General features: G+C 39.5%; 1 protein-coding gene across 2 annotated transcripts in view; it reads right to left on the minus strand.

Annotated features, from left to right (window-relative positions):
- Window positions 1–26,273, minus strand: part of KCNU1 (potassium calcium-activated channel subfamily U member 1) — a 132,161-nt gene that overhangs the window by 81,620 nt on the left and 24,268 nt on the right. For both annotated transcript variants that reach the window (XM_058672625.1, XM_058672626.1), the window contains exons 8-16: window positions 24,759–24,929; window positions 23,268–23,359; window positions 20,475–20,585; window positions 7,244–7,349; window positions 5,746–5,828; window positions 4,537–4,606; window positions 4,005–4,157; window positions 3,651–3,763; window positions 3,263–3,334 (exon numbers count right to left, since the gene is read on the minus strand). In XM_058672625.1, the coding sequence (XP_058528608.1) occupies window positions 3,263–3,334; window positions 3,651–3,763; window positions 4,005–4,157; window positions 4,537–4,606; window positions 5,746–5,828; window positions 7,244–7,349; window positions 20,475–20,585; window positions 23,268–23,359; window positions 24,759–24,929 (971 nt within the window). The remainder of the gene's footprint in view (window positions 1–3,262; window positions 3,335–3,650; window positions 3,764–4,004; window positions 4,158–4,536; window positions 4,607–5,745; window positions 5,829–7,243; window positions 7,350–20,474; window positions 20,586–23,267; window positions 23,360–24,758; window positions 24,930–26,273) is intronic.

Below are 26,273 nucleotides of genomic sequence, written 5' to 3' on the forward strand. Positions count from 1 at the left end.
GGTGGAAAAATGTTAATCTACTTGTGTTTGATTCTTTGTTTGATTACTGCTAAATGTGTTAGACAGTCAGGTAACAACCTGGCTGCTCAGCTGCCTACACAGCTAAGAGGAGTGGTTGGTGCTTCCTGCCTGGATTGTGTCATGAGGTGGTCCAATCAATCCAGGTGAATCCTGCCTTGCTAATTTAGGCTATCAAATGCCAAGTAATCCAAGACCATACTGTTCTCATTCTTATGGTCACACACCTACTGCTTAGTAATAAGTTTTATCTAATTAGCCAGATGAATTCCAAGTGTGTTTTGTTTACTATGTAAGGTTTGGAAATGCACACTTCTCTTGACATTGATATTGATTTTTAAGCCTATCATTTTTTATTTCTGCATTAAGCATTTTTTTTGTGGATTCTGTGCTGGAAAAGGCAGTCCAATAAATTTCTATTCTTGTTTTTCTTTGATGTAGGTCTCTGCCATAACTATGACTTTTTGCGTGACCTATATTTCTCCTTGTTTATCAAAGTCTCCCCTTATTTCCTTCTGTTCACATTTCCATTGGGATAAGGCCTCACTACCTTTTTCTTTTTTCTTTTTGCTTGTTTGTTTTTGTGCCTGATGACAGTACCTTTTAAGAGTCACGCTTTTTTATATTCACATTGGTGAGGTTTAGTCTTAATTTGGCAATTTTCCATTTGCTCTGATGTTAGGATAGCCCAAAGTCATCTTCGAACGTTAATAAACCCTTACAGAAATAAAAGAGTTGGCACAATAAAAACCCTTCAGTCCTGGGCCAAAGAGCTGGAGGGGAATGAATGGCAGGGTTCAGGGACCTGGTCCCCTACGGCAATGGATGGCATTTCTTGAGTGTTCACTGACTGGTGTGAATGAGTGCAATGTTTGGATTTGTCTTTGAAACGAAAAGGAGGTGGAGTTTTGACCCTTTAATTGTCTTCGGTTGGTGTTCACTACCAGCAAGCATAGACTTTGTTGTGTTCTACTTTGTCTTTTAGAAGGGTGTGTGAGAGGTGTGGATTGTTCTCAGAACTTATGTTACAAATGTAGCTATGAGGATATTTGAGAGAAGATGCATATTTCCTTTGAGGATTATCTCAGATTGGTATTATTCTTCAGCAGTCTCCTTCTTAAATCACAGCCAGCCTCTTTGAGAACTGGTTTGCCAAAGAACAAACTCAGAATGTTCTCCAACTGAGGTCAGATTCAGCTGCTCCCCTTAGCGGGTGATGCATAATTGCCCAAGGTAATTCTTCAGGATCCTTCAGGACTTCTGTAAATCTTAGCCTGTTGAAGTGGCTCTGAAAAAGGGAGATTATCAGATTTCTATCCATAAATAGGAATTGTGGTTATTTTAGAAGCAAGGTGCTCCGAAGCATGGCCCACAGAGATAGACTGAGTGTACAATGTATTGCTGCCCCTTGGGGATCTTGGGAACTCAAGAAACTATCTGATGCTTCTGGGTCTCCGTTTCCTTCTCTACACAATGGGACTGGTGATTGTTACCATCTCGTAGTGCTGCTATAGGTTTCAAGAGTGTGTGTATGTAAGTGCCTGAAACAGTCTTGTCCATGAAACAACAGTCTTTTGAGAAACTGTTGCCAGTGTCTTTGAAAAATCAGTCTCTTGGAAAGATGTGAGTCTTCAAAGAGAAACCAAAGCTAAAGCTATGTTCCAACTGGCTCCCTTTGATTGGTGATAGACAAGTGCCATGTGTGAACAGCACCAAGACCACGTGAATCAACGCAAAATTCAGGGGCTTAATAAATGTTCATTTTCTGGTCTATCATGTCTTAATAGTCACCTTAATACAATTTATAGAAATCTAGTGTGTTAACCCTGGGAATATAGAAACAAACATGTGGCCCAGTAGTTTTACATGCCAGTGAAAACCTGAATACATATCATAAAGACTTAAGAAGAAATTTCTGGGCCCCATTTTAGGAAATTTAGATTTTGTCAAGTTTGAAACGAATTTTTAGAAATTATGCGTCTTTGAAAGTTTAGAAATAAGTTTATTTCGAACCCCAGGATGATGATGGCAAAAGATGCTACTGAAATTTGATCAAGATCTAATTCAATCTGAGACCCAACCTGGCTAGCTTACAGCTGTAAGCCTACACTTTGCACATGACATGTTTATAGAACAAAGTCCATTTGTGCAGATAACGATATGCATAGGTTTAGGTTGTGAGATGTTCTCAAACATGGCAGAATTTGTTAAACAGAATTTTAACGAATAATACCACTTGCTAGTGTCTTCTTAATGACTTTCAACAGTAATCTATTGACTTTGTTTGCTATTCAGCTTTTTTCTAGATCTTCTGTATCCAAACAGGACTTTAATTCTTTCAATTTTTTCACATAAAATTATTCCTTCATGCTCTATCTAATATCTTTTAATATTGCAGATATTATGGTTCTCTACAATTCTAGCATTCCCAGGGATTCCAGTTTTACAGCTTGAAGGGATTTTAGAGATTAATTTAATTAACTTCACTTAAGCCAAAAGGCTGGCAAATCAGAATCAAAATCTGCATCAAATCTGTTGATTCCAGTTTATAACGTGAGTTAGTTTTCTACTAAGGAACACAAATGAGCCAGTGTAATAATAGTCTTTCTTGCTCCCCATCACATTTGGGTCTCTACTTTTTCTTTTTTTTTTTTTCCACACCTTTTGTCTCTATAGAAGATCACTGTAGCTCATTCATGTTCTTTTGTTATGTTTCCCACCTGTCTATGTAGATTCCCTTTGCCCTGGATTTGTTTTGGTATGACACAAGTAACCATACTATGACTTATGGATTCTCTGGAAAGACTAATGTCCTATTAAGATTGCCTCTTTCTCTTATCCACTCTATCAATGGCCGACTTGATCCAGTGGGCCAATAAAACCTCCAATCTGAACAATGATGCAGCTTATCTGAGGCTATTCTATTTCCTAGCTTTTTTTCAAGGCCGAGATTTACAAGATCTAAATATATTGCTAAGAAGAACAGATCTGAGAAGATCATGAGAGAGAACCAGGCTGGAACCACCTGAGCAAGGGCAAAAGCATAGTGTTTGCCCATTGGAGTTACTGTTCCAACCCCAGTCTTAGAGACAGCTCTCAGGGCACGACAGTGGTGGGAGCCTAGCAACCAGGAGGCTGACTCTCAGCACATGGTAATGAGCCGGGCTCTAACTGTATCTTTTGAAAAGTCTTAATCATGTTCTCCTTAGAAAGTAACTGTAGACATGAGAAGCCTTATTGGTACCAGTAAACACCGTGAAGGGCAGATCTGTTTTCAATGGCTATCAGCATGAGGTTCAACTTCACGAAGCAGAGCCTAGGGAGTGAGACAAGAAAGTGTGAGAAAGAGGAAGGAGTAGGGAGCTTGGTTTATCAGAATTTGAGCATGACAGAGAGGAAGCATGAGTGTGAGCAGAAGAGCAAGGGTCTCCCACAGCAGGAATTGGCACTGGGACCGGAAACCACCTGAGGCAACTGACAGAAGTAAGGGTGCCACAAACCCTCAAAGCTGTTCATGATTTTATCTTCAGTGTTGATAACAGAGGCTGGCCTAGGGAGAGGCCTTGATGACCAGTGTGGGATGAAAACAGTTGTGTGAAAGAATAAGGAGAGGATATTTGACTTTAACCTACCGGGAAACATCAGGAAAACTCATTCCAGCAAAATCATCAGATAGACGTTGAGTTATAATTTTGTTCTTCAGTCCATCCAAGAATTGTTTTTCCCATGTCTGTTTAGGAATAACCTGAAACATATAATCCAGCCATACATAGCATGTTCACATAGATCTGGGATTCTGTCATTCAAGAGGAAATTTATGTGAAATGGTAAGCCAGTTTCCTGACACCTTCAGTAGAAGTCAAATCTCATTTATTGGGGGAAGCCTGCTTTCGTTCAGGCTTTTGGTTAGCTTGTTTTTGTAAAGCTTGTCCTAGGATTGGGACCTGGGGTTAGAGACAAGGTTTGATATCAATGTACAAGGTTACCTTTTTGTTTTGCTCAACAAATAGAGATGTTAGAAAGGTGCACAAGCCAGGCACCAAACAGCCTTGGGCAAGGAATCCAAGCTTTAATTCAGCAAAGCAGATTATATTATCTCCCATGTTCCAGTCCCAACTGGGAATTTTTGGCAGATAGACCTGTTTTGTAGGAGAAAGTAGTTTAATCATTCGGAGTACAGATATCTCTAGGAAGCTTATTTGCATGGATGTTGTTTTCTTTCATTTAATTACTTGATACCACTTATCCCTTACCATGGTTGGGATAATGTTTTGCCCAGGACAATGGAGGTGATAAGAACAAATGCAATGCTAGAATTACAACATTAGGTCAAATGGCTTAGATTTTTAATTTTGCTCCCAATGTATCCACCAAGTGATTAACATTCTTAGTGAGGCTCCAAATTTCATGTTCGGTTGGCAGAAACTTTATTTGTAGATTCTTTACCTAGTAATCAGGTTCATGGCAATTTAAAGACTCAATGAGAAATGAACTGAAAATTCTGATGTATTCTAATACCTTGTTATGAGATTGAAGAATCTGTATGATGATTCTGGTCTTAGGGTAGTAGTTCTTGACAGAGAGAACCCTGCACAAATAAAAAATGTGCTCATCAGCAATGCACATGAAGCCAAGTGTCTGTATTATTCAATTTAGAGTTCAACTGGAGTGTGGGTAAATCTAGGAAAATTCATCATATTATAAAGTTCATTGCTATGCTGGTTTCTAAAAATACTCTGTTAAACAACATACTCAGTAGGGTGCTAGTGGTTTAGTGACTTCTAAACCAAATCTACTGAAAAGTCAGCTATTGATATTCAAAAAGTTAGGGCCAGCTCTTGAAGAAGAGATAAACAGTTTCACATTTTTTAGATTTGTCCTGAAATGGAAATACAAGAATTACAGAAAACAATGAAGATTTAACTGTTTTATCTAACATCAACTAGGTCACAGACTATGTAATTGAATTTTCTCATTTTAGAAATCAAGAAATAAGATCTACGCCAAGTTTACTGTTTAGGCATGATATAATTTTTTTAACTGTCTCTTGCTGCTTGCTGGATAATCTTCAGCTATATGAACTTGTGTTTTTCTGGGAGCCAGAAGTTCATCTGGATTGGATGTAGTACTACTATCATCAAAACCATCATTAACTATCACTTTAAATCAAATTACTGCTCATAGATAGTTCACAACTGAGGCCATTGATACTAACTGGAATTCATTGTGTCATACTGAACTTAACATGATATTTCATTGTACTAGTGAAAAATAATCTCAATAAATTTGTGCTAGTAAGAGTTCTCAATTGACACTTTTTTTGAGGAGGAGAGTACCTTAACTGTATTAATTATCCTACCCAAACAGTAATCAGTTGTTGGTGTGATTGATTGTTTAGAATTCAGATAGTTTTGAGGCACCTCATGGAAAAAAATGGACTTTAAAAAGTAATGCAAATTTTTCATGAATTTTTGAAGACACCTTGTACTAACCTCATGAAACTTCTGAGTCATTCACAAAGGATCATGTAAACACTCACCGCACTCTGTTTCTCACCTCTTTGGAGCTGTTGGCATAGTTTGTAGGGGATTAAGGCCAAAAAAAAGATGCGAAGTTGTGGAAAATGATGAAACCCATGCTGCAGTAGCTTACATGCGCTGCACTTGACTCTATTTCAGAGGAAGTAGAGTAAGCGATAACCCAGCAAACACAATGCCGGGTCCTTACCTCATGATGTTGGAAGTATCTTCAGCATGCGAATCGCTGCACAGAGGGTTGGCTAGAATCAGGCATGCCTCTGCAGATTCCACCTGTTTTTCAAGATGAAACAGAAGCCATCTTGTTAATCACACAAGAAATGCACTAACATTGCTTTTTAGTCCAGTGAGGATTACAGCTGATGGACCAGGGCACAGGTCCCTAAGGTAAGACGCAAGATTATTTTTCAGTGGGTAAAGTACCAAGTCACACTTTTCTTATTACCTATCACCATATTTAAATGTCAAATGATGAGCAATAAGAGTTTTGGAATGAAACTGCCTGTGTTTTTGCCTTTGGTAGGACATGGGAGCTGGTGTAGCCCCAAGGAAGTGGTCCTTCACATTTCTGGATTTTGAATCTGATAGTGCTAGGAGGCTGTGGGTGGGTATTCCAGCACACAGTAGTGAGAAAGAGAAAACCTGCTGGGTCTGTCATCTTCTGCTTCAGTTCTTCTGACTGGATCTCTAGGTCTCGACTTTCAACTAACATCTCAGGGCTTATTGATTCCTTAAAATTTAGTACATGACAGGAAGCTGGCTTAAATCTTAAACAAAAACTATCTAGAGAGCATTGGCTTATCATTATTTTTATCTCCAACCTTACTAGGATTTCTGCTATTTTCCTTCTGGTTTCTCCTAGTAGAAGTCACTTCAGCATATTTTAGGAAGAGACACTGAGCAAAGCTGATGAGATTTCCTGCTAAAAACTATTTGGGAGCAAGTTCAAATACTCTTTTGTTTTCCAAAACGTTTTCTGTTTCTTACAGTGAGGAAACTGTCCTATATAAATAGAAAACTTGATACAAGGAACAATGTATATATGTGTCAGAAGTATTGTGGTGTGCTTGATAGTTATCATGGGAAGTTGGGAGTTTAATCCATAACTTTCTGAGAACTTACTGGAGTGAAAGGGGTCAATACTCCCACCCTGCACACTCCCTCCCCCAATCAAAGAATCTAGAACAAGATCAGCAGGTGGAAAATATTCCTTTCTAATTCTCCAGCTCTCTGTATCTCTTGCCTTTCAAATAAAAGCAAAATAATACATTTGTTAAAAAAATCTCTCAATAGAATCATGCATTTATCATCTTAAGTCTGTTTTAGAAAAGATTTATTTTTATTTTAAAGATGAATTTGCACAGAGAGAGACAGAGAAAAGGTCTTCTATCCACTCGTTCACTTCCCAAAATGCCTATAGAGGCCAGAGCTTAGCTGATACGAAGCTGGAGATCATAAGCTTCTTCCAAGACTCCCACATGGTAGAGGGATCCAAGGCCTTTTGAGCCACCCTCTACTATTTTCCCATGCCATAAGCAAAGACCTGCAGTGGGAGTAGAACATCTGGGACACAAACCAGTGCTTACACAGAATGCCAGAGCCATAGGGCATCACCACCATCATATATGCCCCAATCTTAAGTCTTGTGGTCCAGAGAGACTGCATGGAGAAAGACAACTAGGCCTTACCGCAACACGCTTCAAGTCCTTCCACTTCATGGCAGATCCACAGATAAAAGTTGTGTAGGCCAAATTACACTTAAATATGGTTTCCAGTTCCAAGGAAGGAGGGGTCCTGGCAAAGGAGTGCAGTGGTAAACATGTAAAAGAGAATGCTGTCTCTTATTCAGAGGTTCTATACTTCATTGGTGCAATCAGTAAGATGCTCTAATGATGGAGCAAGGAATGAAGCCTCAGCCAGGTAGCTCACAGACAGTAAACACAGCCAGTTTCTTTAGGCACTTGCTCTTGGGTTTCAGCACATCAGCCCAACCTGTGCCAGGTATTGTACAACACCTTACCTTCTGCATTTCTCTCCGCCCACCTAGCTCCCAGGGGAAAATGTCCACTGAGATTTGAAATGCCCCTGAAAAGCTGCCTCAGCTCTGCCTACTCCCTCACCCCTCCAAATACCTGGAGACCTTTATACTATAAACAGCCCAGTCTGTGGAAGGACTGGGTACTGCCAAGTGTCTGCTCCAACTTGCATACTTGCAGTTGGCTATTGCTGCTGAATTTATTAATCTTTAATAAATTTGATTTGTCTGAGAGTTCCTAATCCACCTCTTTCTCTGTTTTGCATCTAATTTCAAACACGAAACAGTCCCTAATGACTACCATGCTTTAGGGAAATATCTGTCCTTTCATAGCAATCTAAAGAATTAGGCAATATTGATAACAATGACCCAATTCCATCCATAGACATGTAGTTGATGCACTATCAGTCAATTTTACACATACTAATCAAATGGATGCTAATTTAAAATCAGAAATGAATTACTGTGAATGAAGAAGTTCACTAAATAATAAAAATATTTGAATTAATTAAAAATGCATCACATTTTAAAACAACAATGAATGGAATAAAAGAGCTTGCAACAATATGAAACAAAAATGGGCACAACTAGGAGGAGAAATTCATGAATTGCCCACTGTGAAGAGGAGCTTCAACACATGTCTCAATTTTTAATACACTAAACAGAAAAAAATCAGGAATTTGAACATATATTCATCGTTTCATATGCAGAAATTCTTCAGCCAACATTAAAAATTCAGGTCTTCTCAACAGCACAGAGATGTTTACCAAAGTGATAATGAAGTTAACCAAGAAGGAAAGCCTCAACATACTACAAAAGATATTGTCTACATCATCAGCTTTGAATACAACATAATAAAGTTAGAAGTTAATAACCAAGAGGTGACTAAAAATATTTCTCACATTTAGGAATGATAAAAGCTACATACTTAAAAATGTTGTGGACAAAGAAGAAATCTAAAATAATTCTTACACTTATACTTGGAAAGGAATTACAAAAAAATACTAAATATATCTTTGGATATAATAACAGCAATGTTTGAGTGAAATTTACAGTTTTAGACACTAATATTTGAATAAAACCAAAGAAATAAGTTGAGTTCTGAATGTAGGGCAGTCTCACTGAAGTTAGGTGGTACCTCAATGTGGTTTTCATTTGTTACTCTCTCATGGTGAGGGAGCCTGAACATCTTTTCATATGTTTGTTAGCCATTTGAATCTGTTCTTTTGGAAAATGTCTGTTTATTTCCTTTGCCCGTATTTTAACAGTTTTTTTTTTTTTTTTTTTTTTTTTTTTTTTTTTTTTTTGCTGCCCCTGGGTTTCTGACACTCTTTGTAAATCCTGGATGTTAGTCCCCTATCATTTGTGTATTGTGCAAAAAATTTTCTCCCATTCTGTTGGGTTTTCTTCACTTTATTGATCATTTCCTTTGCTGTACAGAAGCTTCTTATTTGATGGAGTCCCATTTGTTCATTTTGGCTTTGTTTGCCTGTGCTTTTGGAGTCTTTTCTAAGAAGTCTTGCACTGTTCCTATATCTTGGAGTGTGCCTACTATGTTTTCCTTTAATAGTTTGATGGTTTCTGGGTGTAGATTTAGGTCCTTGATCCATTTAGAGCTGATTTTCGTATAATGTGACTGATGTGGGTCTTGCTTCTTAATTCTGCAGGCTGCTATCCAATTGTCCCAACAGCATTTGTGGAACAGACCAGGCTTTTTGCCTGGGTTGTTTTCAGTTTTCTTGTCAAAGATTAGTTGGCTACACATGTGTGGGCTCCCTTCTAGTGTTTCTATTCTGTTCCATTGATCTTCTCTGTTTCTGTACCAGTACCAGACTGTTTTGAGAACCACTTCTCTGTAGTATGTCTTGAGGTCTGGAATTGTGATTCCTCCAGCTTGATTTCTATTTTTCTGGATAGCTTTAGCTATTCGTGTTCTTTTGTGATTCCAGATGAACTTTTGTATCATCTTTACTATTTCTGAGAAGGATGTTGTTGGGATTTTGATTGAGATTGCATTGAATCTGTATATTACTTTTGGTAATATGTTTGCAACATCTGCTGGCATGGTTGTGGGAAGAAAGACACCCTCCTTCTCTGCTGGTTGGAGCGTAGGCTAATACAACCACTGTGGGAATCAGTATGGAGAGTGCTTGGAGAATTGCAAATAAATCTGCCTTATGACCTAGCTATCCCGCTCCTAGGAATATACCCAAAAGAAATGAAATCTGTATATAAGAAGGGGATATGTAATCCTATATTTGCAGTAGCACAATCCACAATAGCAAAGACATGGAAACAATCTAGATGCCCATCCAAAGAGGAGTGGTTAAAAAACTGTGGTACATCTACTCCATGGAATGTTATTCAGCTATTAAGAAGAATGAAATCATACTATTTACAAGTAGGTGGTCCCATAAAAAGAGTGAGAAAAAAGTACAATATAGCCTATCAAGATCAAATCTGGTAATTCATAGATAACAGACTCAAAGCGGCACTAAACAACAATAAAACTACTATACCAATGCAATGAGGGGGGAATCGGGTGCGATCCTGACAACCTCTTAACAGGAGGTCATGTGCGTGGAGCAGGGGGGCACTCCAGAGTGGAGCAGGTGGTAAGGAGGAAGCTTGGATCCCAACCATGAAGACTCCCAGACCTTCACCACAAACTATTAATACGAGCAACAAGGACTATATCTCAACTGCCAAGGAGGCCACAGGGAATTGGATGCCCTCGGAGGCCGAGTACTCTGAGGTCACCCACCCCCAAGCGGAGCTTCCACAGGGGATGGAAGAAGTCCAAACACTACCGTGCAGAAACCAACGTCATCGGAAAGACAACCAGAAGCCCTGAGTGGTCCGCAGAAACAGAAGAACAATAAACGTCCTTCGGGACCAGGGAGGAGAGCTTTCTCTGGTCCGAGCCTGGCTCCACCTCTGGACCCCCCCTCCCTCACAATGACCATCGGGATCGCTTCGAAAACCCCTCACAGCAAACAAACAATCATACAAACTAAAACAAACAAACAAACAAACAAACAAAAAAACAAACCTAAAATAAATAAACATAAGAAAGTAGAACTTGAAATCTGACAGGAAAGAGCTGGCATGGATTGGCTCATGCCTCGCTGGGTGGGTCACAAAGATTAGTTACTCCTCACCATGGTGTTGAGGATTTTCCTGCACACCCCCCCCCCAAAAAAAAAAATGTTCTGCACCTAAAATGTTGACATATATCTTGTTAGAGTTACAAGCCAGTCTGGATTATCCTAAAATCTGCCAAGATCAGCAAAATTTTACTTCAACACAACAACTGGCTAAATACTAAGATGAAATGGACACGAAACAGCTGAATGGTGCCTTATGGCCATTTTAAGGTATAGAGCAGCCGGTCCTGTATATGAACTAAAATTGAAATGTCAATGAGCTAATCATAGGTGGTGGCTAGGACTTGTTTTCCTTTTTTTTTTTTTTTTTTTCTTTTTAATACACTGGCTACTCAAAACCATGTCAATTCCATAACATTGCAAATTGCTGTTGATGTTATATTGGGACTCTTAATTGACTGTGATGATATTCTGCCAGCTCAAACTTCGGACCAGAAAGGGTCTCCCCAAGAAACTGTTCAACCCATCTGGACAATAAGTAGCTGGACTCTATGCTTGGTATATGTTTGCAATGAAAGAATCTTGATTGAATTTGAACTGTAATGCTGCATCAAGGTGGAGGAATCCACTGGGGGGAGGGGAGGGGGAGGGAGGGGGGGATTCCCAGAGCCTATGAAACTGTCACATGATGCAAAATAATTAACAATAAAAAAAAAAAAACAAGTAGGTGGTCCCAACTAGAGACCTTTAAGCTCAGTGAAATGAATCAATCACAAAAAAAGCAAATACCTTATGTTCTCTCTTAGATAAGGAAATCAGCATGGAAAGTGTAACTTCAATAATCTGATCCATACTGCTTTTTTTTTCTGCATCGCATGTGTTTTAATGTTTTTTTTATTTCAGCTTTATTTATTCCAAATACTTCTTCTTCTCTTATCAAATTCATTGCTGGCTCATGGATTACACAGTGGCATCATTATCATTTTTCCCAAGAGACTTTTGTATTTCCTTTTTGTCATCCATGAGTTGGTTTGTCAGTGGCATGTTGTTTCATGGTGCTGTAATTTTGATGTTGTTGTTATCACTGTTGTTGTTGAGGCTGTTGTTCTAACTCATACCAGTTGTTGACCTTGCTTCATGGCTTCTCAATTATGAAAATGTGTAATGATGGAGTACTGGGGTCTAGCGTATCCAGATGTGAGGGTATAATGCAATAAGCATTCCTGCTGCCAGTCCAAAAACAAAATGGATTCCCAATGAAACTGTTGGACATGTGTAAACAATGGGATGCTGGACTGTCTGACATTGTCTGTACCATCAATGTTGGGGTACACTTAAATAAGAGACTGATGGAATTATGATTTCTTACGAAGGACTACACTACTATAGTAAAATGGAGAAAAGTTGTTGAGGTGTGGGAGTTTGGGAGGAAATCCCAGTCTGTACAAAATTGTACCACATAATTCAAAAATTCAAAATGAAAAATAATATTAAAAAAGCAAAGAAATAAGCAGATGATAATAAAAAACAGGGGTATGAGAAAATGAAAAAGAGAAACAAAAGAACAGAAGTGATATGAGGGCAAAACCTGCGTCCTTGAAAAATAACCTAATATAATAGGTAAAGCTGTGCTAAAACTGAATGAGGAAAAAATAAAGATAAAAATGTTGTAGACTGAATGAGGAGAATTTAATACCACTAGGCAAAATAAACACACACAAAAGTAAGCACTAAATAGTGAACTGCCAGTATATTTGAAGACTTTGACAAAATAGGCAAATTACTAAAGATATTTTACCAGAACTAATTCTAAAATTATGAAACAGACACTGAAGCATAGTTAAAAAGCAGAACAAAATAGCAGGAAACACATGAACACAGACACACACACACACACACTAAGAAACTATTTTTAATATAACAGATAATAATATGCACTTTTGTATCATGTAGAACACTATGGTTATATATGGTTAAATCTAATAAGCACCCTACTTCCTATCATTACCATTTTTTTTAGCAAGAGTGTAACATCCACTTAAACATTTTTTTAAAAGATTTATTTATTTTATTACAGCCAGATATACAGAGAGGAGGAGAGACAGAGAGGAAGATCTTCCGTCCGATGTTTCACTCCCCAAGTGAGCAACAATGGGCCGGTACGCGCCGATCTGATGCCAGGTACCAGGAACCTCTTCCGGGTCTCCCATGCGGGTGCAGGGTCCCAAAGCTCCGGGCCGTCCTCAACTGCTTTCCCAGGCCATAAGCAGGGAGCTGGATGGGAAGTGGAGCTGCCGGGATTAGAACCGGCGCCCATATGGGATCCCGGGGCTTTCAAGGCGAGGACTTTAGCCGCTAGGCCACGCTGCTGGGCCCCACTTAAACATTTTTGAGGCATACAATACATCATCCAATTATGCCACCTTACTGGAATCTCTTGAGATCTATTCCTTCTATCCAACTGAGGGAAAGCGCCATATAATAAACACCTCCCCAAAAGCCCCCTCCTTCCACTCTGCATCCCAGCCTCTGGTTGCCACTGATATACTCTAAATCTCTATGAGAATTTTTTGAGTGTTTACATACCAGAACAATGATGTCTGATATTTGTATTTCTTTAAAAAATTAAAGATTGATTTATTTTTGTTTGAAAGTGAGATCTTCAGAGAGAAGCAGAGATAAAGATTTTTCCATCTGCTGGTTCACTCTACAAGTGGCAGCAATGGCTGGAGCTGAGCTGGTCTGAAGCCAGGAGCCAGGAGACTCTTCTTGGCCTTCCATGCAGGTGCAGGATCCCAGGGCCCTGGGCCACTCCTCTACTGTCTTTCAAAACCATAGGCAGGGAGCTGGATGGGAAGTGGAGCATCCAGGACACGAACCAGTGCCCATATGGGATCCTGGCAGATGCAAGATCACTAGGCTATTGTGCCAGACCCTATACTTGTAGTTCTAAATCTAGCTTATTTCATTTAATATCATGGCCTCCTATTTCATTCATATTATCACAAATGACAGGATTTCAAAGCAAAATAGGATTTCATTGTGTATATGTGTGTCTTGCCTCTTTATTCAGGCATTTTAAAATTATTTGTACTATTTTCCATGATCCAGTTTTGTAGGTATAGGGATTCCCCTCTTACCTCCCTTTTCTTTCTCCCTCTAGTCCCCTCCCACCATTTCTTCTCATATTAACATATGATAATGTTTATATATAATACTATTATTGCATAATAATAATATATACCTATATATGTATTATATATAATATGTACTATATTAATTTAGTAAGTTATAAATTTTAAAATTTTGCTATATAAGTGCATCATAACATTGTAGGCTTGGGCAATGGCAGAAAAATCTAGTATCTTATTGTCAAGGTATATTTAACAGTTTAGTTACAGGGCGCAAATGTGTGTACTACAATATATTTTCACTTCCTTGTATGCTAGTCTCTATCATATAGTTCCTCTATGAGAATATATTTCTATACTTGTTCACCTATATATCTATCTGTTTTGAATTTTGTATGAATGCCGCTTTATATTTGTCCTTTGGGGACTGCCTTATTTAAGCATTAGTCTCTGGTTGGGACCATTTTGTTGCAAATAGAATTTTACTCTTTTTAATGGCTGACTGGTAGTTCATGGAGCAGATGTATGACAATTTCTTTATCCAATCCTCTTTTGATGGGCATTTGATTCTGTGCCTTGGTATTGTCAACAGCACTGTACAGAATATGTGGGAATGCAAGTATCTCTTCACCATACAAATTTCACTCATTTTGGACCACAGTGGTGAAATAGCTGGGTTATATGACTCTGTTTTAATTTTTAGGAATTGCCATGCTAGATGAAATTATCGTACGAGATGCAATGATTTACATTCTGGCCCGCAGTACCAGTAGTTCGCATTTTCTGCATATCATCACTGAATTTTGTTATGCTTTGTCTTCTTGCTAGCTAGCTGCCATTCTAACTGGGATGAATAATTGCTTTTTTGTGATTTTTATTTACATTTGTGGTTCCAGTTTTGTGATTCCTTTTGTTAACCATTTATTCATTTATCTGTAGAAATAAGAGACCAAACAAAATTTAGGGAACCACTAGCCCTGAAGTGTTTAACAAGGTGGTGACAACCAAGGCAGTAAATGGTTTAATTTCCTCTTAGATTTATCATTTATTTTACATGAAAATCAGAGTTTCAGGGAGGACTAGGCAGAGACACAAAGAGAGATCTTCCATCTGCTTAATGACTCCTTAAATGGTCGCAACCTGCAGTGATGAGCCAGGAGTGAGGAGCCAAGCACTTCCTCCAGGTCTCCCACATGGGTATAAGGACTCAAGGCCATCCTTTACTATTTTCCCAGGCAATGTGCAGGGTGTTGGATTAGAAGCAGTGCAGTGAGGATCTGAACCAATGTCCATTTAAGATGCCAGCACCATAGCGGAAGATTACCTTGCTACACCACCATGCCAGCCCAAGTGGTTGATTTGCCTATGTGGTAGTTCACTACTTGCAGAAACTGAACATGGGAGCTTTCATACCTATAAGGGCTGATCAAACTGATACACTGCGACTAGTGCATATTTCACTGGTTAAAATGAGTCAAGAGTCAACAGAAGTGGAGAAGAGTCATCATGTTGCTAATATCTGTCTGTTAAACACATCCATCCCAGTCTTGTTCAAGGTACTTTCTCCCCATGGAGTCTCACCTTTTCAGCATCAGCTGAAAATCCTGGATCTTGTCGGTGAAAATCCTGGATGGGGCTGATAAGGCAACTGCTCTCCCCATCTGAATCCCTTGGTTTGGGATAGGCTACATTCTCCTCCTCGGCATCCAGCAAACCCTGAAAGGCTGAAGGACAGGACAGCCAACACTGGAAGCAATTTGCACTCCAAATTGACAGGAATAACAGCACTGAAGGCTTGTTGAAGGCATTAAGATTATCTGTGAAGTTTATTTAGGTTCCTTTCATGACACAGAACTCAATATCCCTGAACAGAACACCTTATTTTGAGAATATCAGGCTTCTGGAAAGGTCTTTACACATACTTGAAACCCTTTCACCGGACTGTGAGCATTCTAAGTCGGCATCCTAAATCATACTCACGTTTGACACTTTTTCTTTCAGCTGTGTCCTCGATTGGGTCTTGACCTTGAAGATCCTATCTTATGCATATTATAGGTTAGATTTGATTTTCCTCTGATTTCATGCTTTTTGTTTGAGTGGAGCTACATTCTAGGTTTTCTACATTTCAAGTTCTGCTTGAAAACCAAAGAATTTCTCCTTTTGCTCAATTTTCTTATAGTATCTTGTCATCAATGACGACATTCTTTTGGAAAATTTTATTATCCACCTTCATAATTTCATTGGTTATATTTTCTATGTCTCAGGTTGTTGGTGCTGACAGTGCTACCAATATTCTGCTATGGTAACGTGAATAGCTTTCCTTCCAATTAACGATTTCTTCACTGCATTTCTAGCCTTTGTCAACAGTCTCCTTTCAAATCCCCAAGCTTGTATCTATTGTCAGGCCATAGGAAAAGGTTACATGTTGAAATTTATGTTGGCATAACCACTTTTTGTATCAGGTGTCCATTTTAGTAAAGCAAACCATTCTACTGTTTATTGGCTTAAGCAACACAATCTTCCTACTTTCGTGGCTTGAATGGTGTCAGACATTTAATTTCTTCTGCTCAGTATAACATTGGCAAGGAGGGCTATACATCTGAAGGCTTGAGTGAGACCTAGAATATCCAAAATGACTGCACACGTGACTGTTGTTACAGGTGGGTGAGTTGGTCAGTGGTTGGCCATTCTCTCCATGATGGCTCAGGACCCTCTGTGAAAGTTGAAAATACCACTCCTCTGAAGGGCTAGTCTGGATGTGGCAAACTGAGCCTCTACATCCTCTTTGTCAACACAAGTCATTGCAAGTCAAGACTCAAGGAGAGTGGTAGCATGATTAAATGCAAAAAAAAGGAAATGCTAGCAGTTGTATTTATTAAAGGAAAATCAGCTGTAGTGGCAAAGGGTAATGACTATATGAAAGGAAATAGCAGAGTAATGAGCTAGAAGAAAGTCAAGGATACCTATTTAGACAAGATGGATGGGAAAGATCTCTGAGGGTATTAGAGGATGGGAATAGATCTAAGAACCAAAAGCACAAATCAATGAGGTTTTTTTCTTTTTTTTTTTTTCAGTAATCCACAGGAGATATGGTTTAACTAAATGGGATCATCATAGTGGGAAAATGCAGCAAAAGCAGAATTCAGGTTTTGTTATGAAACAAAGTGGATGAGACTGATACAAGTCTACAGGGGAATGAAGGCTGTAGGCAGGGATTGCCACGAAAATGCCTGTCTCACTGCTTCCAGATGCTGCAGTAGTCATATCCCAGTTCCCAGATGGAAGATGCTGTTCACATTCCTTATTTCTTTTAATGATAATTTATTATTCATTTTCTCCACTTCAAAAGCAGAGTGTGAGAAAGAGACAGAAAGAGAGCAACACACACACAGAGGAAGAACTTCTATCTACCGACAAACTCCCCAGATGCCTGCACTAGCCAAGGCTGGGCCAGACAAAAGCCAGAAACCATCCAGGAATTCCTTGCAGATCTCCCAAAGTGGTGGCAGGTACACAAGTACTTCATCCATCATCCTTTACCTTGACTATGTGGTAACTGGGGGCTGGATTGCAGGTGGAGCAATTGCACGTGGAGTCACGTGCTTTAAACAGTAGCTTAACTTAAGAGCTACACTGGCCACCTTGCTTTCCTCATTTAAGCTTTGCCTGTTTTTTCTCATGAGGTGGAAAATGGAGGAAAACGTGAGCTTGCTTCTGAAGGTCTTTTTTTGAAAAAAAATTATTTTATTTTTTTTATAAAAATTGTTTTTGAACTTTTTTTTATAATTTTTTATTGGAAAGACAGATGTACAGAGAGGGGGAGAGGCAGAGAAGATCTGTCCGACAATTCACTCCCCAAGTGGCTGCAAGGGCTGGAGCTGAGCCAATCCGAAGCCTGGAGCCAGGAGCTTTTTCCAGGTCTCCCACACAGGTGCAGGGTCCCAAAGCTTTGGGCCATCCTAGACTGCTTTTCCAGGCCACAGGCAGGGAGCTGGATGGGAAGCAGGGTCTCCAGGATTAGAACCGACGCCCATATGGTATCCAGGAGCATTCAAGGCGAGGACTTTAACCTTTCACTATCATGCCGGGCCCTGCTTCACTTCTTTAATCCAGCTTTCTGCTTATTTTCTGGAAAGAAGTGGGGGATGATGCAGGTCTTTGGGTCCCCACACCCACATGAGAGACCTAAAAGAAGTCCCAGGCTTCTGGATTTAGATCAGCTCAGCTCAAGCCATTACAGCCGTTTGGGGAGTGAACCAGTAAGTAAAAGATCTATTTCTCTGTCTCTCCCTTTTTCTGTAACTCTGCACTTAAAATAAAAATAAGTACCTATCAGAAAGTCAGATTTACAGAAAGAACAAAAGACAGAGATAGAAATCTTCCAGCTGCTGGTTTACTCTCCAGGTGGCCACAATGGCCAGAGTTGAGCCAACCCGAAGCCAGGAGCCAGGAGCCCCTTCCATTTTCTCATAGGTGCAGGGTCCCAAGGCTTTGAGCCATCCTTGACTGCTTTCCCAGGCAACAAGTAGGGAGTTGGAAGGGAAATGGAGCAGCTGGGACATGATCCAGTGCCTATATGGGATCCAGGCAGATGCAAGGCAAGGGTTTAAACACTGGGCTACTGTGCTGGTCCCAAAACTTTTTTTGAAAAATTTTGTTTATGGGCCTAGCGGCTAAAGTCCTCACCTTGGACGCCCCAGGATCCCATATGGGCGCCGGTTCTAATCCTGGCTGCTCCATTTCCCATCCAGCTCCCTGCTTGTGGCCTGGGAAAGCAGTCGAGGACGGCCCAATGCTTTGGGACCCTGCACCCGCGTGGGAGACCCGGAAGAGGTTCCAGGTTCCCGGCTTTGGATCGGCGCAGCACCGGCCGTTGCGGTCACTTGGGGAGTGAATCATCGGCCGGAAGATCTTCCTCTCTATCTCTCTCCTCCTCTCTGTACATCTGACTTTGTAATAAAAAAAATAAATAAATCTAAAAAAAAAATTTTGTTTAAAAGATGAAATCCTGTTTAAAAATAAAATGGTGAAGAGGGTACCTTAAATATGATTATGGAAAATTTCAGTAAGCAATTAGATGCATGAATTCATAATCTACAAAAATATTTGGTGAAGAATGCAAATTATAGTCCTTAGAGTATAAATGTAACTAACAAAATTCTGAAAGACGCCTCTAAAATTTGCATCATTTATAAAATTTTGTTTATTACCTTGAGAAGTATGAACAATAATCCACAGTAGCCCATAGAAACGTAGTATTCAATAAAATCTTTCATGTTTCAAATTCTTAATAATTCAATTTTTTCAGCACCTGGATTATAATTATGAGTTTGTAACTAGTTTTAGTAGTTTCAATTTTTATTTTGTCCTGTTTGTTAATGATGAAAAGAATGCACAAATTGCTCAAAAGACAGTGACATGCTAAAGAAACAAAAATATTGGCTATTCACTTGCAGCATTACAAAGTAGTTGAAAATGCTGTTGGATCTCACATTTATAGGAATTCAACTTTATGGTGTATCAGACACCTCATGTGTGAAAGTACTGACTGGTCAACTAAAAAAACTGTGAAGGTTGAGGTGACCCCCACACGCCATCCTATATAAGATCAAAAGATCATGTCAAATCTGGTTCACTGATAAGTGTCCATCAAAAAGTCTATGGAATTAAAAGTTAAGCTTATTTTTTATGTGAAAAGTATTGAAATTCATGTCCACATTTTTTGTAACATACATTTTCCATGAAGAGTTGAAGAGTCCTACGTTTAGTGAATGATGTTTGGGTGACTGACTAATCAACTTGAGAAAAAGAAAGCACTTAATTCTAGACACAGTGAACAAAATAAACTACCATGAGCCTAAATACTAAAATGACAATAAAAATTCAGACACGCTAGAAAAACATTCACTTAAATGTAGAACAGAGACCTAAGGATGACAGAAAAGCAAGAAAGAAAAGTGATGGATTGGAGCATATGAAAATTACCTGCTTCTGCATTCAAGCAAACGTGTAAATAAATTAGAAGGTAAAAGAAGCAGCAAAATAGACACAATCTATGAAAAAAAATTAACATGAAAACATATTGATCTTAGATTAAGGTGTAAAATCACTCCATCTCACTAGAAACCAAAATTGAAAACCGTAAATTAAAAGAAACAACTTTGCATATATAAATAGTAGTTAAAATTCTTTTTGCACTAAACATGTGTTCCCTAATATTTGACAAACAATATGACTTGAAACGCTAATAGAAAGGTAAAGTGCATGAATTGAATACATTAAGATTAATCCTCCATTTGGAGAACTGAATTTCACATTCTGAGAACCAACCAATGAAAATGAGCAACTGCTCCAGGCTTGTGCCTACAACTGTCATTGTGTCTGATAACAGTAGGAGGTTTAATTTAAAGGCTAAAGAGCGGTCACTTCATATTAGCATGCACACAGAAAAACGGCCGGAAGGACAGAGTCCCAAGTATTTGCAGACATTAACGTAAGTCATGAGACTATCGCCTCTCTTCCTTGTTCAGTTGTTGCTTGTCATCACTCTGTGAGTTTTCTATAAATGTGACATACGTCGCCATATTCCACATGCATGGCCAGTACCCACTGCAGCACTCACACATCACAACCTAGACACACTTACTCTCCCAGGAAAACAATTTCTGTGTTGATCTCCCCTGAGTTGTGGCGAAGAAAATTCCTCAGGAAAGCCGTCACACTGTCTACGGTGATGTTTCCACAGACCACAATGTACCTAGGCAGCAAGAACAGGGGAGGAGGACCCTGTGAGGAGAAGCAGCTTGCTGTCAATGTTGAGACAGTGAACGAAGGTAAACTGTGTTTTCAATACAGCTGACACACGATTCACTCCACATCTTAAAAAGAGAAACAGGAAGGACTGTATTGCCAATGTACTAAAGGAATATCAGACTTCTGGAGTCTTCTAGTCCATCTTGAGTTATGACCCCAAACATCTGAGTTGCAGATAGCTATTCAGACATAAGGAAGGTAACTATTGCTTTCACTAAATTCTTCTTAGTAGATGAAGGTGGCTCAAAAAGTCCATGGAAAATAGAATGAAAAAGTCAAGTTTACATTGGTGCCAAAAGCATTGAAACTCCATGCATTATTTTTCCAGGATTCAGATTTACCATGAACTTTTTGAAGATGATGGTTCATTTGATGAACTAAGTGATAACTTGATCTGTAAGTAGGTAAAGTTTGTTTGCTCGTTTGTTTCCCTAAGGGGGAATGGAAATTTCCTCCACAGTCAGACCCTATAACTGAGGCAGCACCACCACATTCTAGGTTATTCCTGTTTGTGAATTTTTTTATGCCTGAAATGATCTGGTAGTAGCAGAAAATTGAGTACATTGGAAAAACATGTATAGCAGGTGCAGACATCTGTGCACACGGTCTGGTTAAGGAAAAGAGCTGTTGATTTTCTGAGGACTTTGACATGTCTTTGTTTCACTGTTATTCATGGTTTGATTCATTTCACTGTATTTTCTTTTCCTTTCTTCTTCATACTCCTCAGCCAATCGTGGCTTGAACTCTTATAGAGAGACCACTGCAAGGGAGTGTTTTTGTTTGTTTTTTGGGCTTTTTTTTTTTTTTTTTTTTTTTTTTTGCTAACAAGCAAATAGCAACTGAATACGCAGAAAAACACATTGAATTTAATTGCTCCAACTCCTTCTTTCTCTTACATGGGAAGAAGAGCCACTGAAGCTGAGGTTACCTGTAGCCACATAAGCACTGGGCCTCCTGGAAACCAACACCTGCATGGTCAAAGGTGATGCCCCAGGAAATGCTGCAGAACGGAAGGAGGAAACTGCTCCTCCCTCAAAAATGTATCTACCCACAGTGAGCTCCACAAATCTGGGATGCTAAGATAACAGAACTGAATTATTTAAAATGGGAAACTTGGGAGTCAGTGCTGTGGCATAGCACATAAAGCTGCCACCCGCGATGTCAGCATGGTAAAACTCCCTGCTAATATGCCTTAGAAAGCACAGAAAGATGTTCCAAGTGTTCAGGGACTTGTACCCATGAAGGAAACCTGTAAGACGTTCCTGATGCCTAACTTTGGCCTGGACTGTCTCTGACCATTTTGGTCATTTGGGGAGTGAACCAGTAGATGAAAGACTTTTCTCTCTGCATATATCCTTATCTCTCTGTGTAACTCAGCTTTTCAAGCAGATACATAAATATATATAAATAAGTAAAATGTGAAACTTGGTTTTAACTTGATCCACTGTATAAAGTCAAGTGTTAATGAAAATGAGTAAAAAAAAATAAGTAATGGATATGAGAATATAGTAGTGCGGAATGTAGAAATATTACCCCAAGTAATATTTTAGTGCCTGTAAATTATGTCATATGCCACATTGGCTCATTTACTGCTCTTCTGAATAGCTGCGCAGTAGTCTGCGTATAGTATCAAGTATCTCCACATATAATTTATTCCCACAGTGTTCTCTTTAGCAGAAAAGGACCCTGGAGAAATGGCTAAATTTTAGCTTTGGAATATGGAATGAAAGCAGAAGTTTACTTTCATGCAAAAAGTTTAAAAGCCAAACACAGTTTCCTCAAAACATGTGTTTTCCAAGGACTTTTCTGAAAATCTGTTTTTATTGGAAAGGCAGATTTACATAGTTAGGAAGGCACTGAGAGAAAGAGCTTCTATCCACTGCTTTACTCCCCAAGCAGTTGCAATGGCTGGAGCTGAACCCATCTAAATCCAGGGCCAGGATTATCTTCTGGTCTCCCACACAGGTGCAGGGTCTCAAGACTTTGGATCAACCTTGACTGCTTTCTCAGGCCAAAGCAAGGAGCTGGATGGGAAGCAGAGCAGCTGGGACATGAAATGGTGTCCATATGGGATTCCAGCAGATGCAAGGTGAGGATTTAGCCGCTACGCTACCATGTCGGCCTCCCAAGAATGTTTTGAAGCTCCTTCATATGAATGAAGTTCAAAGCATGTATGTTTTTTTCCACCAAATAAACCTCTCTTTTCAATTCATTTTCCACAGCTTCTAATTGATCGAGGTGACGCTCTGCTGGCTCTGCCTTCAAACCTGAGAGGGCCTCCCTAAGAGGCCGTTGAACTTGAACTGGACAAGTGGAATGCTGGACTCTGTATGGTGTGAGCTTTTAATTAGGGAATCTCAACGGAACTTGAGCTGTGGTTATGCATCAAGGTGAAGGAATTCACCATGGGGGAAGGGTTTGGGGTGAAGGGGGGAGGAATCCCAGTACCTATGAAATTGTGTCATGTAATACAATGTGATTAATGAATAAATGAATATTAAAAAAAAGATCAATTCATTTTCCACATTTGGTTTTGTAACCAGACCAAGCACAAGGTGTCTAGAATAGGATGTATGATTAACAGAATATCTCAAAAGGTGGAAATTACAACAGAAAGATTACTTACTTTTTCCCTTTTACCACTTCATAGGAGCCGGTGTAGTTTCTTGTTTTAGCCAAAAGTTCCAGCATTTCAGGGATGTAGTTTGCAACTAATACCTAAAATGGGCAGCCAAAAACCTTTGGTTTCATTATTTGGACAGATTCCCCAGAAGTCCATGACTATCAGGGAGATAGAAGGTATACAAAATGTTCTCCCGTAGAGAAGGGACATGATGTTGAATTGCATGCTGAGGAAAAAAGCCATTTTTTTGTGATTTTACCTTTTGGATTTGGTTAAAATTTAATATCCAACAACTACAACAAAGGGAGACAGCAAGGCAACTTCCCTGCTGGTTCTGCTCATCAGCCCAATTTCTTTCCTTGCTTCATACTCTTTTGAGGTTTGGGAACAGTTCAGCACACGGGTGTGCGGCTTAGTGGTTTAAGCCGACACTTAAAATAACCACATCTTATATTGGAGCATGGGTTAGAGTCCAGGCTAATGGGTTTCATGCTAAAGATGCAAATGATGACTCAGATGCTGAGACCCATGTAACCCACATAGGGAATTTCTGTCAGCTTGAGTCTGGCCCAGCCATGGCAATTCTGGGCATTTAGGGAGTGAACCGGTAGAACAAAAATCTCTCTCTCTTTCTGTCCTTCTCTACACTACAAATAGACGATAAACAAACAAATATTAAAAATTAGGTAATGAATGACATGAATAGAAAATATTATAGAGGTGGAGTGGCGAGAGTTTTAAGAAACTGAATTGGAAGTCTTAAAAAAAAGACATTTGGGCCCGGCGGCGTGGCCTAGCGGCTAAAGTCCTCGCCTTGAATGCCCCGGGATCCCATATGGGCGCCGGTTCTAATCCCGGCAGCTCCACTTCCCATCCAGCTCCCTGCTTGTGGCCTGGGAAAGCAGTTGAGGACGGCCCAATGCATTGGGACCCTGCACCCGCGTGGGAGACCCGGATGGGGTTCCAGGTTCCCGGCTTCGGATCGGCGCAGCACCGGCCGTTGCGGCTCACTTGGGGAGTGAATCATCGGACGGAAGATCTTCCTCTCTGTTTCTCCTCCTCTCTGTATATCTGACTTTGTAATAAACTGAATAAATCTTTAAAAAAAAAAAAGACATTTGTTTTGGCTTTGCTATGATGCTAAAAGTCGGCAGTCACTCATAATTAAATTCTGGCATGTATACTGAGAGCTTATTTGTCTGGCCTGGGAGGAACAGAACTTTCCTAAGATAAAATTTTCAAGAGATAACTACTGTAATCTGCTTAGCTAAAGAGGGAAGACAGGGTTGTGTGACCATGCAAGAGCCAGTAACGGAAATCATTTCTCATTATCCATCATTATTCATCTCTTGCAACCAGGCAGTTACACCATGCACCACTGACCTAGATGGCTTTATTTCTCACTAGATGGCTTTGTTTCTCACCATTAACCAGGAGATTTTTGTTTGTTTGTTTAGGTAGCTACATTCAAAACTAATTAAAAATATCCCTCACCAAGCTCCCTAGAGTGAAGAATATGATGAAGGTCCGTCCCAGGGAAGTCTTGGCCACCACATCACCAAAGCCAACAGTTGAGGTTGTCGCCATAACCAGGTAAACTGAGTCAAAGTAGGATATATTCTGTGAATTTCGAATTTTGAGCCAGGGATCACCAGAATTTTCCACCTGTCCAAAGAAAGAAGACTCAGGAAAAACAGCTAGATGAGATACAAGGGAAAGTTTTCAAAAAAAAAAAAAAAAAAAAGGAGCAACGTTGGGTTCATTTCATTTTAATTCCATCAGAGGAAATAACAAATGATTCCCAAGCTGCAAAGGGTTTTCAGATTGTGGGCAATGACTGTGAAGTTGTGGGTTCCTAAGTTGTGATTATGGATGAGACCTGAGGGGCATGTGACTAGAGTACTAGATCTGGAATACTATGCTGTCCATGTGCTTTGTGGCACGTCTTCACACCCTGAAGCCACTCAGACTGAGCAATTGCTGCTCAGTCACATATTCACACTTGATCAGCAGTGACAGTAAAACAGGAAATGGCTAAAGAAGCACTTCACTTCATGGAGCTTATGCCAGCGTGTGAAGAAAGCCAATCAAGTTACCTTGCGATTTCTTCCTCCATGCCCAACTTCACTCAATGATTAAAATAAAAACTCTCTGGAGGATGACACTATGGCCCAGCAAGTTGGAATGCTGCGTGCTACAACAGTATTTCATGTGAATGGCCTGGCTTGGTTGTTCTGATTCTCATTCGGCTCCCTGGTAGTGCATTGGGGTGAAAAATGGCCCAAGGACTCGGGCTCCTGACACCCAGGTGGAGTTCTGGGCTCCGGACCTTGGCCTGACCCAGCCCCAGACAAATGACAGTCATGTGGGGGTTAAGCTGGTGGATGGGCTATTCTTTCCCTGTCTGCTCCCCTCTCTGCTGCTCTGCCTTTCAAATAAATAGAAATAACTTTTTAAAAAAGCACCCAACAGTATTTTCTTCTGATTTCCTCCTTCTATACATTTTAAGGCAAACTAAATTCATCAAACTATCCCTTTTACATTACACAAAGATTAGCAGGCATTTTTATTTGCAATAGATAAACATATAGATACATTTGCTACAAATTATAACATTATAATTCATATGTATGGTGTTATCATGCTTATATACCTTGCTTTTATTGTGTTAAATCAAAATTCTCCAAAAGGGTCTGGGAACATGAAAATAAAGATGATTTTTCTGCAAAGGGTTTTTAAAATTTATTAACCTGTTTTTCATAAAAGCTTTCCATCAGCTTTCTGAAGATCCTTTAATATGCATAGGTTTCAAAAATTTTGTACCAAAGTAAACCTATATTTTAATTCCATTATCTGTGAACTTCTGGAAGTTTCCTTTTATATGCATGCTTTATACATAACACATATGTACACTTATTTACAATTAACTTATTTATTCCATTTTATGAATTTTCTTCCTCATAGCTTGCCTATTTTCTACTTGTTTTCTGGTTCTCTTTAGCACACAAT

Source organism: Ochotona princeps, chromosome 14, assembly GCF_030435755.1.
Source record: "Ochotona princeps isolate mOchPri1 chromosome 14, mOchPri1.hap1, whole genome shotgun sequence".
NCBI lineage: Eukaryota > Metazoa > Chordata > Mammalia > Lagomorpha > Ochotonidae > Ochotona > Ochotona princeps.